At 40.0% G+C, this 16,170-nt stretch overlaps 1 protein-coding gene across 2 annotated transcripts in view; it reads left to right on the top strand.

Moving 5' to 3' along the window:
* The window catches only part of pdlim7 (PDZ and LIM domain 7), a 33,834-nt gene that overhangs the window by 13,919 nt on the left and 3,745 nt on the right, over positions 1–16,170 (top strand). For both annotated transcript variants that reach the window (XM_053324220.1, XM_053324221.1), the window contains exons 4-9: positions 4,039–4,066; positions 4,968–5,164; positions 14,142–14,194; positions 14,418–14,661; positions 15,116–15,296; positions 15,495–15,615. In XM_053324220.1, the coding sequence (XP_053180195.1) occupies positions 4,039–4,066; positions 4,968–5,164; positions 14,142–14,194; positions 14,418–14,661; positions 15,116–15,296; positions 15,495–15,615 (824 nt within the window). The remainder of the gene's footprint in view (positions 1–4,038; positions 4,067–4,967; positions 5,165–14,141; positions 14,195–14,417; positions 14,662–15,115; positions 15,297–15,494; positions 15,616–16,170) is intronic.

Genomic DNA, 16,170 nt, shown 5'->3' with positions numbered 1-16,170 from the left:
CTCTTTCTTCAGGTTAAAACACTTTATATTTTTATTTTGCTCGAGTTCCTTTAATTAATTCTCAGTAACCTTCCTACAAGGAGCACTGATACCTTCTCACATAACTCCTGCCCGAATTTCCTAAAGTATCTCTGTAAAGCCAAATGTATTCATTTCCTGCCCCAAGAAAGACACAATGTAACCATTCAAGAACATAAGGATTTGAGAAAATGAGAAGATATTGACTTGTTAAGTAATAACGATGAGCCTCGCTGCTGTCATGGGACTCATTTTGATTTTGTGGTAAGCATCAAGGTTGTGATCACAGTTACTTTTCACATCTAGTTGACTTTGTTGTTGTCTGCCAAGAGACTCAGCTGTTGCGTTCCGACAAATCTTCTTTGTTCGCTTAGTTTTGTGAGAGTCAGAACAGCCGCAGGTCATTTATATTACTTTCCACATGAAAGCAGAGCCAGAGCTTAAATGAATAGTTTCACATTTAGACATCCTGGTGGGTATTTGCTGCATATTGTTTTAAATATGTCAAGCTACTCTCATATTCATACCGCATAGATTTTTCTCCTCAGATCTTTAGATCCACTTGGTCCACCAGTTTATGTTTCTCAACTGAAGGACTGCTGAACACAGCAGATAATTGCGATACTGACCTCAATATTTGGACTATATCTGTTTTATTAATTAACAAAATAGAAGAAGGAAAAATTGCCTTAGTTTATTGATTTAGTTTGAAAGAAGTGAGAAAACTCTGAAAGACAGAGGGGGAAAAAACAAGAGGAAGCGAGGGAAAGGTGGGTGGAGGAGGAGCAGAGTTGAGAGTGTTATACTTGGCAGGATCAAAGGCAGATTTTTTTGGTGGGAAGTAAGATGCCAAAGCTCTGAAGACGGCAACCACTACTGTAATCTTGTGTGTAATATGTAGTTTAATGTTACTAAATATTGCAGCAGGTTATTATGCCATGAGATGACGAGTGGTAGTGCCTCTGGTTGAGACATAAAAGATCAGCTTCTTTATAAGCAAAGAACTGCAATTTCAGTTTTCCGTAAAGCCAGCAAGACACATAGTTGATGCTGCATGTGCCCTTTTTTCCCTTCAGAAGAGGTCACACAGTGTACTATGAGCTACTCCATGCCTTTTTAAAAGGAGTGTGTTGTATGCACAGTGTGAGGCAGTGACAGCAGTACACTCATATGGGCGTGAGCGGGAAAAAAAGGAAGAGACTGATAGTCTTGACCGCCTTGTGGAGAGGACATAAGAGCAAAGAAAAGTGGCGTCATGATCTCCGCAGAAGAGATTATGAGGCTTAATGGAGTCTGTTCAGGACTCAGACTCGGGGTTGATTATTGATATTGGTTGTTTAGATCTAGCCAGGAACAAATTGATCCAGCACTTTAAATCAACAGATTTTGATCCAGGGAATGAGATGATTTTACGAGGCTTGCTTGCTTTGTTGTACCTGGCACTAGGTACTAAAATCCACAAGATTAAAATGAACTATGTATACTGTAGATTCACTGTTTTTTCTTTCCACTTCACACATGTGTTGCAGAACATGCTGCGCTAGAAAAAAATCCTCTTTTGCACATTTCTGTGGACTTCAGAGCAGTGAGGTTGTTGTTAGTTTTGCTGGGGTCAATGTTATTATTGGTCAAATACTTTGAGAGTTTTTTTTCCTATTGTAAGTTTCTCCCTTGTAGACGAAGATGACCTTAAACTCTGTGGGTTTATGGATGGAATTCTATTCAAAACAGAAATGAATGTCAGAAAATGTTAAGGATAGGTCAATTTAATGTTAAAAAATGATTTCTTTGTTTCTCTTTATCTCCCAGGGAGTGGTGTAATGTTTTGATTGATCTGTAATAAGCCAGAATGATTACTTAACATCAGCAATACTTCTTCTGCACTCTGTGTGGTTTGCATCTTCTGTTTCTCATCTCCTTGTCAAGTCCAGCTATTGTAAACATTTCACATTCTTCCACTCTTTTTTTTTTTTTTTTTTTTTTTTAAACCCATGACTCTCTCCCCATGAATCCTCAGTCTCCCCTCTTCATCTCGCCCTCTCCTATTGTTATTGTAGTGTAAGACAAGCAAATATTGTTTTCCTGAATCACTTCCCAGAGAGGAGAATTTATTTATTCTTATCTTGGCTGCCATCCACTGTTTCTTTTATGTCAAGAGAGGAGGACAGCTGCACGGTGATGAGATACGGTCTATTGTTTGGTTTAGTGCCTCATTTTGTTCAACACCAATGATCATTGCGTGTCTTTTTTTATGACGACGGTTTGAGGCTTTATCCAGAGCCATTTTTATAGGGAGAGAAATCAAATGGACAATAGATTTTCGGCTTCAAAGAAAGGAAGAGTTCTTGGTGTTATCATGTCACATCTGCAGGGACACAGTAGGTCTTTATTTCAGTGTTCACTGCCACTGATTGGCCTGCAGGGATGTGGTTGGAGCATGTCAGTGATCACAGTATCCTGGGAGATGTTTTTTTTTGTTTTTATTTTTCTAGTGAAACTTCAGATTTTTATCTAACGTCAGCTTGTGTGCCAAGCTTGCATCAGCTAAAATAATTGAGGCTTGAAATGAGGCAGGATATGATCTCATAGTGTGCATATTCAGTTTCAGCACAGGTCAAACTCTCTCCACGCAAACCAACTTATTCTTTGGAACACCAACTTAATCATCCCCATGTTTTGTTTTCATTCTGGTCCAGATTGCCAAATTAAATACAATACATGGAAGCTATCATATACTTAACCTTTATCCCTGAGTTCAGTGTGACTCATCAAATTATGGGTTAACAGTAAGACAGCCTATGAGCTTAAGCGCTATGAATGTCACACTGATTTGTCTTCACACTAGTGTGACACGCACAGACACGTCAGTATGCTTTCCCTTCCCTTTGCTCCTCTTCCTGCTCTTACTGTATCTATACAGCCCTGTTGTCATCCAGTCTTTAAGGTCGCTCTATCAGCAGTCGAACAGGCAATGACACGAGCGGTTATTCATTTTTCATTGTCACAGGAAGCGGCGTCTATTGTTCCGAGTGTGTGTTCATGGCCTGAAACAATGAGCGTGACTGCAGGGCTTGGTTCATTCTTGCTTCTTGTTGCTTTGTGCAAGCGTGAAACATTGGTCAGGGGATGCTACAGGTTAATATTTAGGTTATATATTAGCAGCCACCAGCAATGTAAAGCTGGGTTTTAATGTGTGAAGATATTTTAATGAAGCGTCTGCTCTGGTGCCCCAGTCAGCAATGTCACAGCAGTTAAGTGAATCCTGGGATTAGAGTTAAGAAGCGTACAGCACTGTGGCACTTATATTTGTGGCAGTGTGGGTGAACAGTTCAAGACGATGTGGAAAGTAGTGAGGTTTCAGAATAAACTTCAAGTGTTTACAATGTTTACTATCACTCAGCCATCGTGCTCATTTGCTTAATTGCTGATATGGATGCAACAGGGACTCTGCTTGTCTTTACAGTGCTGTCCATGGGGTATTATAACAAAATAGATTCAAACAAACAAACACCGTTTAACTCAATTATCTAAACCACATGTATACACATGAAAACAAAGGCAAAGTTATTACACAAACTGTCTGCTGCCAGTGCTGAGCATACTTGTGTGCTACATCATACTTTTATGATGCATTTGACAGTTTATTATAATTTTATATTTTATGGACATTCTCTTCTGTTCTGACTTAATGTGTAGGTTACTGGGTTCAACAACATTTCAGTTTGACCTAATTTGAACATCTTTGTTCAGTTTTGTTTCAGGAATACAGGAATTGCAATATGAATTATAATACTGTTTCTTGTTCAGTCTAAATAATATACATAAATGATTAACTGTTTGATATGATGTAAACCAGTATTTTGGAGAGGAGCTGCAGGCTCAACATCTGCCTCAAATACAACATTTTATTTGATTGATCCATTTGTGATTTAGAAATGTGAGCACTCAGTATTGTTTAAAGGTGAATTTATTCTAAATATGTTCTAATCCCAATTCTCTCCCAATCTTTTTTTCCCACAGAGCCTTCAAAGCGGGTGGAGACCATAAGGTAAGACTGCATTGTCCATAGTCTTACTGCTGTATGAACACTTGGATGCTTTGGCATGGTCTGCTACTGGACTACAGTGATAATGATTGAATTTGAAAAGTCCTTTAATTGTTGCTCACAATTGGCTTCAACAGCGTGTTATGTCACTTTGTGTTTAAATTCATCTGATTCACCTTAGTCACCTGTCAAACTCTCACAAGAGTCCATGCGCTGTGCATTAGCAAAGCATCACTGAGTCGCTAAATGAGTTGTTTGCTGGACGAAGTGGTGGGAATGTTGCATTTGGAATTTCCTGTGGCTTATTTTGTGATGCCTTGCACAATCCCAGATACCAGAGTAATATTGATTACAGTACATTTGGTTTCACTGTCAAACCTCTTGAGAGCTACTTGTGCCACTGATTAACGCGGGGCAAGCAGCAGTGGTGTCGTGCACTGCTTTGTGCTGCACACTGTTTTTCGCCAAGCAGATGGAATATAATACTTACACCAAGTTAATGTTCCATTTTAGTGGGTGTCGTTTTGCAGTTCATGCATAATGCAGTGAGCAGTCTAATTAGAAAGACACGTCAGTCAAATATGACAGTTTCTCACTTTGAGCATTTTCGTTGTTCTGGCAGTAGCAGATTACTTTGGCCAGTCCTTGGATGACTGCCAACATAAATAAAATGGCTGTGTTCACACTTCTTAAGCACTGCTTCCGCGTGCAAAGAAAAGCCTGAAGGCTTTGACAGAGCTACGGTAATGATTTGCTCAGAAAATACTAGGCTGCACAGGAGGATTTTTTAACATAAAGCTCGGGATTGTGCAACAGCAGAATGAACTTTTTACTGTGTGTCAAAAATATGTAACTGCATGTTGTGCACTGTGCTGCATTGTCTCCCTCTCTCACACCCTCATAGGACTCACTCGCTGCAGCTTCTGTTCAGCCAAAGTACTCGTTTGCCCCCAGCACAACCATTAACAAGATGGCGAGGCCATTTTCAGCAGGTGGTGGTAGCACCAACTCAGGACCTGTCATTAAACCTGTGGCATACTCACCTAAACTTAACACTCCACGCTCACAGGGCCGTGCCAGTATGCAGCAGCCACAGAATGGGTAGGTGGATTAATACATATATACAGTATTGTCTTTGGAACCACAGTGTGACCGACATGATTTTAATATCATTTTTTGGTATTCGATTATTCTCATTCTGCACTAAAGATAAAAAAAAACTCCAACCCGCAGTATGTTAAGAAGTTACTCCTATAACCACTGCAAAATATGCCAAATTTCCAAAATGATGTCAGACATTGAAGAAATATTATAGAAAAGTAAATATACCCAATTATTCCACTGTCTACCAACAGTTCTAACATATGATGACCTGTCTTCTGAATATTGTGTCATGATAACTTCTGGCCATAGAATGATTTTAGAGGAAAAAGAGGAAGTTGTCAAACCTTTTGTCAAAACAGATCCAAACAGTCTTGACATATTCCTTTTGTCATATTTTGGCTGAGACAGATGAAAGCAAAACACTTTTGTTAGCATAGCAGGAGATCTTCAGCTGGCTTCCCTCGGCTAAAAGATCTTCAAAGTTTATCTGACGGGGGAAAAATGTTTTTACAGAGATCAGTGAAGGATGTGTCAGCAATCAGTCACAGTTTTATGCACCTGTTAAATTTTTCTTTCATCATGTTTTGGGTTTTTTTTTGCCCACTGTAATTTAAAAAAATCTAACACCTTATTTTCATCATCCATCATCCATCATCTCTATGTGTATGTTTTTGAGAGAGGTTACTGGTAAAGTTCTGCAACAATACATAACACAAAATGTTTTGAAAAAGGTATAATTTCTTCCACAAACAGTCGACATTTTAAAACTGATTTAAAATCACAACAGATGGGTTGTTGATCGAGTGTGATCGTTGCCTTAATCCTGCATCTGGACAGCAGCTGGACAGAAGTTGATAGATTTGGAAGCGGTTGAGTGTGTCATCTTACTTGATTTTTTTTCTCTTTGTAAAATATAATTACATTAGTCTTAAGTCATAACATTTGTCTATTTACATTGTGCTTAATGTACTTGGTGATATTATCATACATTTCCATCATTGTTTTACATTTTGAAACAAATGCCACATTTATGACACTGCAGAAATTACAGGGCTACAGTTGTAATGATGGAAAATCCTGCTCATTTTTACAGTTGTAAGAACAAAATTTACGAATTGGGCAGGAAATTTTGTCCTTGCAGCTTGAAGAGAGCTCTTGTACAGCTGCAGTGTAGAACATATAAATGAACATCTGTTACATTCAAGCCCTTGTAAACAAGTTCACACAATGCTGACTAAGCCCATTACTACCAGGTACATCTCTTTGTATTTCACAATACTGGAGTTTTTAATCTGGTGTCTGCTGTGACTTTCCCACGCTGGTGTACCAGTAGCGATGATTGGTTTGCTACAGCTGAAGGGAGCCCATATAGCCTGTGAACCAAAGACCTCTGCCAGCTGAGACCGCTAACTCCCGGTTAGCCTTTTGCTAACTTGAAGGATGAAATGATTTAATTGTATGGCTCTTTAATCATGCACTTTCTAAATGAATAGATCAAATTCTGAGTGAAACAAGTCATTTCATGAAGGTTGTGATGCTCAGAACTATTTAACCACTGTTTTATAGCTTCAACAGTAGTGATGGGGACTAGCTAAACTACAGTTTACTCTCATTGCCAGAAGGGGTATATAATTACAGAAAAATAAGAATTTTTTGGCTTTTATTTTACCACTAAGTTTTCAGATTTTATAAGGATTCAGCAAAATATATTTTTAACGATCCTCAACGTGGCAGTACAGCATGACGTGATCTTCAAAGATAGTCCAGTCTGGTTCCTATAATTTGGGACATGGTGGTGGTCCGACTGCAGCCATTGGTAAGATGCGGTCTGTTGCTGTATTTAGCCTCACTCATAAATTCTGGTGAGTCCCCTCACAGCATTTACTGCCCTGGTGCTGGATTATTTAAGCAGCCTTAGTTGTTCACTCTAGAGAGGCTTTCGCATGGATGTGAAGTTACCCTGCAGATGGCCAAAACACATTCCTCTGGCCATCTTTGAAAAGAAAGGAGCCTAATTATAACTGTTGGCCTAGTTTTGATAAAGCCATTGTTGTATGTCTCCAGATGGTGAACAGTTGGATGCAGACAACATATGTGTAATGTGTCTAGGCCTGTCGTATTTAAACAGGTTTTGTGTGATACTGTTTGTACTCAGGCTGACATCATGATTCTTCACGACTGTGGCATTTCATTGTGTTTGACGGGGTAGCACCGAAAAAATTGTCTAACAGTGACACAGATATTAAGGAAGATTTTTTTCGAAGGGGGGCTGTAAGTGTCACAGCCATTTACATAACTCTAAGAAGAATTTGTGTACATGGGCAAGAGGAGGGGGATGGCAAAGGTTTTGTGCGAAGTCGGCTGAGTCGTTTCAGGTCAGGATGACAATGGGTAGATTTGACAGACCAACAATGCTGTCTTTCTCTCACAGAGCCTGTTGACAATAACAACGTGTCTCTTGTCACCTTTTGCTTGCATGTTTTCTGCATCCTGATGAATTTTTGTGCACGGCCTCTGTCACATATTGACATGTTCTTTTCCTCATTTTCCCCCCAAAGCTGAACTCTGACCACATTCTCTCATTTTCTGTTTTCCTCTTTTCTTTTAACCCTACAGATGGAAGCTCATGACAAGTTAGTATATTTCTTTTTTTCCAAACACATTCCAGTACAAAATAATGATTGCTTGTTTGCCTTTTAAATCATCATTCACAACCATAAACAATCATTCCCATCCCTTGTTACAGTGGTTGCCAACCTTTCTGTCCTGTGACCTCTTAAAAGAAAGCACTGTGTGCTGTTGTGTAAAATCGTATGTAATAACATTATTTTGCTCAACTTTAAGAGGCTTGAGGTGATAAAATTAATAATAAGATTGAATCATCTCACAGTGCTCAGATTGCTGCCCACACACAGGTTGGGAACCACTGCTCTGTTAGAATCCATTTCACCTCGTGCTAGTAATTTAGCATTTATTGATCCCTTTACCACAGCATTATATTGGACATTTTAAGTAATGCAGGAAAAAACTGACATCATTATGTCTAAAAACTCTTTACTCATCAAAATCTCACACTATTTATTGATTTCCTGACTATCTTCTGTCTGTCCTCTGTTAACTTCTTACAATCTGTCTACATTTGATCTTTGGCCTGTTCCACAGGGGTGAAGCTACTTACTATGATGATATTTACCACGCATCCAAGTAAGGGGCCTCTGCATGCAAGCTGCTTTGTCAGCTTAGAAGCTTAATGTGGCCTGGCCAGATAAATGATAAGGCAGAAGAGCTAATGCCTGTGGTTTGATTTGTTTTATAGAACAGAGATGTGAGTTCATCAGTAACCATTCATCTGTCATCCTGTACTTGCTTTCTTGATGAATGCATGCTGCAGTTAATCTGCAACTGTGTTGAAACGATGTGATGTGTTTGAAATGGAAAGCTCTTTTTTGTTGTGCTTTGAGTTGTTTGTCAAAATGATCCGTTTGATATATAGTAAAATGTTTCTACACATAAGAACAGGTATTGTAGTTTAACAGATTTTATAATGACAGTTAAATATATTATTTCTAATGAGGTAATGTCCATTCATGAGAGTCTGTAGTGTGCCCATGAGAAATCTTAGTAATGGGTATCCATTAACTGGATTATTGCGTGACTGTGACACTGAACATTCCTCCGAAGTATTGCATGATCTGTTCAGGTAGTCCTCTATTTTCAAGGTCACCTGATTAGCTCGGTTGGTGTGAGTGGGTGGTCCCTAGATGGGATTGTGTTAACCGCGCCTGCCGTGTGCTGCTGCTGGGTTTGTGTCCAGGCACGGCCTCAGGGTGGAGAACCTGCCTTGTTTTATCCCTAACGACCGTAGCAAGAAGAGGCTGATCCAAGACACCGAGGACTGGCAACCCCGCACCGGCACCACTCAGTCCCGCTCCTTCCGCATCCTGGCCCAGCTCACAGGCACCGACTTCAGTAAGTCATGGACGAGGCCTTGCAAGTTCAAAAGGGAGACAACAGAGAGTGATGGGGTGGGGAATGATGAAGTGTAGGTGCAGGCCTGTGACTGAACAGTTGATCTGTTGTGATCTGATCATAGTGAGAGCGACGGCACAGTGAGTGACACTGGAAAGGTGGATAACAAGGGTGTCCATTTTTCAGCCGTGGGCCTCAACTGTTAGGTGGCTGCTGTTGTTAGAGACAGCAAAGGATTTTATTCATGACTTTAACCAGTCTGACAAATTGGCTGCACATTTGTATGTTGATGATCACAGTAGAGGCTGGGCGGTAAACTCAGTATGCTCAGCTTTTTGATGATTTGTCTGTTAGAGACTGAGAGTAGGTGTGTGTCACCTTCATGTAAATCTGCGAGGCATTCTGATGTGTGTGTGTCTCTCCTGGATCTCTCAGTGCAGGACCCAGATGATGAAACCATGAAGAGATCCAGGTAAAGACTGAGTGTGGTTGATTTGAACAGTATCACAAGTGTTGTAGTGTTTGTGGACCCGTGTGGAAGCTTCACATTGGCAATTAGTTAAGAAAAAAAAGTTTTTTTTGTGTAACCATTTTAATTGTGCTGCTCCAAACACTGGCATGTGTGGTGTTATTTACTCATACTTTATATTATTAGCTCATACATCTGCCTCAAGGTGTCATTTTCTGATTTCTCTCTTTTATACCTCTTTGTGCACTTCACTCTGTTCACTCTCTTTTTATTTGTTCTCTCCCCTACAATCCATTTCCTTCCTGCCTATCTCTGTTTGATATCTTCGTTGCTTGTGGTCAGGGAAAAGTTCCTCACTGAGATTCAGAGTCCCCGCTATGCCCGTCTGAGGGACTGGCACCATGACAGGTCTGCTCGCGCCCTCAATATCAAATCCTGAGCGACGTCCTAGCCGCCATGAGATGCAGAGCCCAGCCGGAGCCTGCTAGCGATAGCCACACCGCAACGACTACGTGACAAAGACGACGAAGATGGCCGACCATCCAATGGCGGTTAACAAATTCACCTTTCACATACAGATGAGGTGAAAAAGAAGTTTGAGGAAAAATAAAAAAAGAAAGAAAAGCAAACGAAAAAATAGAAGTAACATAGCCTAGATGACAAAGCCTAAAGTGGAACCTTTGCATACTGAGCCTAAGTGTAAGATCTCCCTCTGAATTTCTGACTTGATGATTGTTGACAACACTGTGGACCACTGTGTCTGTAGCCCTATTTTCCATTTCACACTGCGTTACTTGGAGTAAACTGGTGGGAAGGTGGGAAGGGGGGTCTCAGCAGTGGGAAACGCCTTTCTGTTCGTTATTCTTCTTTGGTTGTGAAGTTCAGACCCTCCTTTGATCTCTCTGTCTGTCTCTTTCTCTCTCTCAGTCACTCTCTCTTCTGTTTCCATTTATCAAGCTCTTCATCCTTTTAGAGTTTTCATTTCTGATCCCCTCATCTTGTATGCTTCTCCAACCATTAAGAAAGAAAAGGAAGATAAATCTGTACTTTTGTTTTTTTTTCTCTGCTGTCATCAAAAATATAAAACATCTGAAAAAAAGCAACTCTTGCTTCTCTGTCCTTTCTTCTGTGTTTTCTTTTCTTACATGTTTATTCACTATTTAAGCTTAAAGTGATACATCTCTTTTCATCCATGTCTTATTTCTGGTCTTTTTTTGGTTGAGTGACAATAATCAGCATACCTCCCTGCTGTACTGAACAAAACTGATTATGTAGGAGTAATGTTTTTTCACTATTTTTACAGTCTTGAATTAAAGGGTGCCTTCTCAGAGATCAGCCTTCAAGATTTATTTTTTTGTGCAGTTAGGCATAAAAACAACAAATGGGCACATACGTATGAAGAAATACATATTCATTAAGTGCAGAGGTGTTTGGTGAGGGAATGCTTCATGTAGTTTGTTGTGCTTGACTGAAAGAAAAATATCTAAGACACAATGAAAAATAACTTAGTGTAGAACAGCATTATCACATTTTAGATTTTAGGTGATCATTTTTTTGTTGTAGAAAGATCTAATGGCAAATTACACAATACTAAATAAAACAAGTTTAATCACTACTATGGTTTTGATAGGCATTTTCTTGTTAACTTCTTGTTTTAAACCATCATCAAAACAACTAAAAGTTCCTCAGAAACCTTTAAAACATTTACTGTTTGCCTTAAGGTGGCTAGGAGAAAAATATGGGATGGCTGCAAGTAGCACCAATGGTTTGTGATACAAACATGTAAACAGAAAGCTGGCTTGTGAAACCTGAAACCAGCAGTAAAACTGTGAGCAGTGGCAGTGAACGAGAGCTACTCTGACTTCCATAGAGAGAAGAATTCATCATGAAACCAGAGAGAGCTAAAAACATTGAAGTATTTTAGATTTGGAAAGGTGGAAATTTAGGTAAGGTTATAATTTTCTTGTGGTGAACTAAATGATAATTGATAGTGTTACAATTATTAAACAGGCAGCTAGTGTCACAGATAGTGACTAAAAATATATGGTTTGTGAAATATATCCAAAATTGGAATCTGCAAGATGCAGTTCATGGCAAAGTTGTCAAGTTGGCAGAACTCTACTGTCAAAACCATGTGGGTAAGGATTCAAGGATTCAAGGATACTTTATTGTCATACCAACAACATATGCATAGGCATGAGGAGGTACGAAATTAAGAACTGAGGCCTGATCAAGCCAAGAGCAAATAAAACGACACTATATAAATAGATAAATAACATTATAAAATAATAAATTATCAGATACAAATTATTGTTCCTGCAGAGGTTGTTTTCTCTGTACCAACACTCTAGGTGTTCTACCTTAAGTTGCTGTAGGTGAATTAAGAAGAAAGAATTAGAAAAAGTTAGTATAAGTAAAACTTAAGAATATGACGTCTTGACATGATGTCGCTTGTAAATAATCACAATAAGTAACAAGGAATGAAGGAAAGTGCTTGTGGAATACATAAGAAAGACCTGAGCAGCCAATAGCAAAGCAGCCTCTCTCTCTCTCTCTGCCCTCTTAGACATGTGGCATTATTGTTTGACATTTTGTCAGTTTACACATTCAGGTACTGATAGATCTGCATCACCTTGCCTCCTCACCATGGAGGGTGATATGTCAGTGGCTTCTCGCTCCAGCTAAGAATCAAAACCAGCTCTATTCTCTGCCTGATGCGGAGCTGCCAACAAACTCCTCGGTCTCCTCCTGGTCGATGCATCCCACAGGAGAGGAAGCCAAAAAACCAAGGTGGATCTGAAAACAGGTGTAAAGAGTGAACTGGAAATGTCAAGGTGACGTTTAATGGGGCGCTGCTCTGCAGTAGGTCCAAAACTTGTATCTTGAAGGCAAATAAACCAAAACCTGTCTACACTGTCTGTGATGCAGGAATTGTGCACCTGCAACACACTGAGCCTCTTGCAGCACAGCGGTGAAGAGAAAGATGTTGAAAGTGGAGAAAATGTCAAGAAAACATGATCCAGGGCACCCCAGGTGGGAATAAGCCCTGTAGAGGATGTACTTTAATTTGCACCTTCAACCTTCACCAGAGTTGAGGTGCAGCCAAACAAAGCTCAGAGGTGTGGGAGAAGTCAGTGCCATTTGCCTGTTGTCATGTAGGGCAGCATGACAAGAGAGTGTCGGCAGGGCCGCGGTATTGACCAGGATGTTGTTTTGTGAGTCGATAGGCTGGATCCCAGAAGGTTGAGGGCAGCTGACCCAGGGTCTTTGTGTCAAACTGGCTGTAACAGGTTTGTTCTGTCCTTTGTTTGACCCAGCCGCCAGGGATCCCTCTATCTGCTCTCCATTTCCTTCACTCTGATTTGCTGCAGTTTCTCTACTACTGTCTCTTGGTAGAGGTAGTGGGGTCTTCCTTAATTTCGAAAGATTTAACTTCCTCTCTGTCACCAGCCCTGCAAGTCATTTTCCTTCTATTGCAAAGGGATTTAATGGCCTTTATTATTCAGAGTATGCTGTTTGGAAATAGAGTTAGTTTTAATGCGTCTTCTTGCTGGATAGCTCCCAGCTCTAAAAGTGCAACTTGTCCTGCTTCTCTAACTTCTTGTGTTTAGTTGTTTGGATACAAAAGGAACATAATTTATAGGCAGACTTAACCTGATGCTTTATAAGGCAATGCTATACAGCGAGGCTGTTAAAGGGTAATTAATTTCCCATTTTCTGTTTCTTTGCAAATGAGAAATGATTTCATCATCTTTCATTAGTGTATTGTAGATGGCACAGTTGATGATGTAAACATGATAGATGCCTTAGGCGATGTTATATTTTTTCCCAAGATAAGACGTCTCCAGAGCTCACTGTCTTGTCTCAGAAGTTGTTTTCCCGTCTCAGTCATGGTTTGAAGATTTTCTGAATATAGTGACGCTTCCTGCGGGTAACAGAACTTTGAAACGTAGAAACAACTCTTTATTTCAACAGTTCTGCACATGCAAGCTTGAAGGGAAACTCTTCTGCATCCAAATCTGGCAACACAACAGATCTGATGAGTTTCTTGTTCTCTAACTTTACCCATGAGTGTCAATCAATCCAAGAAGATGTTCAGGGGTCTTATTGCCCTAATTAGAGATGGCTTGATGCAGAGGTAAAATGTCTTCATTGAATATATAGGATGGTGTCTGTTGTTTAGCAATTATTATTTGACTTACATGATTGATTTTAGTCTCACAAAGGTGTGATAACCATGTAAAATGGCCTTAAAATCCATTGGCATTCCATTACAGTGTATTTTCTTTACAATTACCACATTACTCCAGTTCATCTTGCTACAACAGGTGAGAATACCGTGTCACCCTGTTGATGCTGATTCATTTTGTAATGATGGTGCTCATGACCATACACACAGAAGATAATCTGTGGCACATCTTAATGGAGACAGCCATGCCTACTGATATCCAAACATGTCATTCGTTGAATAGTAGTAACCATGGTTACTGATGTGTGTGTGTGTACCTTTTCTAATTAGTCATTTTCTCCCCACAGCCTTGAGCCAACTCCCTCACCTGCCAAGGCCCAGGCAGCAGATAAACCAGATGGTGAGTTTCTGCTCCTGCTGAAGCGTAAAAAACCCCCAGCAGCATCCAGGAGAGGTTGTGCTAATAGATTCTTATAAGTGTCAATACATAAGCATCAGCTGCAACAACGCCACACATACAACTGTCACAACAGACATCTGGAAGGAGTGTATACATTACATAAAATTACATAAAAGTGCTGTAATTTCCAAAACATACATACATCTCGGTTTCTCTGGCCCAGGCTCCAAGACTGCAACTGAAGAAGCAGGCAGTTCAGCTCCTTCCGTTCGACCACCGTGGGTCACTGACCGTAATTTCGCTGACCGTTTTCGCCCGGACAAGACCAGCACCGTTGTGACCCAGCACCAGCAGCCAGTCCAGCCGACGCCAATGCAGAACCGCAGCTCCATCCTGCAGGCAGCGCAGCAGGCACCTGAAGACAGCGGGAGGACCCCGGTATGTGGTGCCTGCAACAAAATCATCAGGTGAGACTGCACTGGCCCCCATGGATGTCGACAGTTTGATTGATTTGTTTTTACTGAATAAAACTGTGTGTTCCTTTTCAAGTTCCTTTTAGAGAAATGACACATAATTAGATGCAGTTAATATACACAATGACAGCAGCAAATTAAGTCAGTGTGTATAATTAACACAGTTTGGAGACGTCCTGTTATCACTTGAGACCAGCATTATGCTGACTTTTAAATAATTTAAATCTTATTAACAAATTTCACAGACAGTTCTTATTCTGGTCACTACTGAACAGAGGAGCTGTTCAACAAGTGGATGTATACAGTTGTCAGTCAAACTTTTAAGATTCTTCCTGGAAGTATATAATTTCCATTGCAGCTGTTTTCCATGTTAAAGTGAAACATTGTGTGTGTGTGTGTGTGTGTGTGTGTGTGTGTGTGTGTGTGTGTGTGTGTGTGTGTTTTCCAGGGGTCGGTACCTGGTAGCACTGGGACGTTCATGGCACCCGGAGGAGTTTACATGTTCACAGTGTAAGGCGGTCCTGGAGGAAGGGGGATTCTTTGAGGAGAGAGGGTCTGTCTTCTGCACCAAGTGCCACGACAATCGATATGCGCCCAACTGTGCCAAGTGCAAAAAGAAGATCACAGGGGTAGGAGCTGCATTATTACATCAAGCTAAATGAAAAAAAATGAGGAGAGACATTTTAAATTTGAATGGGGGCTGCTGCTTCATAGTGTGATATTTTTTTTTCCTATACAAAAATACATGGCTGTAGTAGTCTTCTGTACTCTAGCAACACCAGCTGAGCTGAAAATAAAACATTTTCAACCTTTTCTCCCCTCATCAGGAGATCATGCATGCCCTGAAGATGACCTACCATGTTGAGTGTTTCAAGTGTGCAGCCTGCAAGACTGCCATCAGGAACCAAGCCTTTTACATGGAGGAGGGAGAACCCTACTGTGAGAGAGGTGAGAACTTGCAGCAGCAACATATCGCACTTGAAACTCTTCTTAGAAGAAACATCTTTCCTTGTTTAACTATCAAAAATAAGTACAATAATGGAAAATAAAGTTAAAAGAAATAAATCCCTCCTTCTACTTCTGGGAAGTTTGGTGCAGTAAAAGTATCTTTTTGTGTGGTATGTGTCCTCTATGGCATGAGTAGTATAACACTGTAGTGTATTACTGACTTAATTCAAATGACACAAAAACATAAATTATTTGCACCCAAAATTGCTGCTTTTGTGTGTGATATCCTAAGTGATATACTGTGGTGGTAAAATGTGCTCCCTAAAATAAATCAAGATGATAAATATGTTAATTTTCCGCCTGTAATTTACAATGTCTGCTCTAAAGCAAAAAATATAATATTAACAATACATATTGTTCATATTCTGGCTCTTCCCAATATCCCCTAATAATTAGTCTCTATACCTAATTTCTGTACTACAAATCTATTTGTAGTCATAAATACCTGATCAGTCATTAATAAACGGGCAATTAACCCTCAGTTAAGCTTTCAGA

Source organism: Scomber japonicus, chromosome 8 (assembly GCF_027409825.1).
Source record: "Scomber japonicus isolate fScoJap1 chromosome 8, fScoJap1.pri, whole genome shotgun sequence".
Classification (NCBI taxonomy): Eukaryota; Metazoa; Chordata; class Actinopteri; order Scombriformes; family Scombridae; genus Scomber; species Scomber japonicus.
This window is presented reverse-complemented; position numbering and strand designations above follow the sequence as displayed.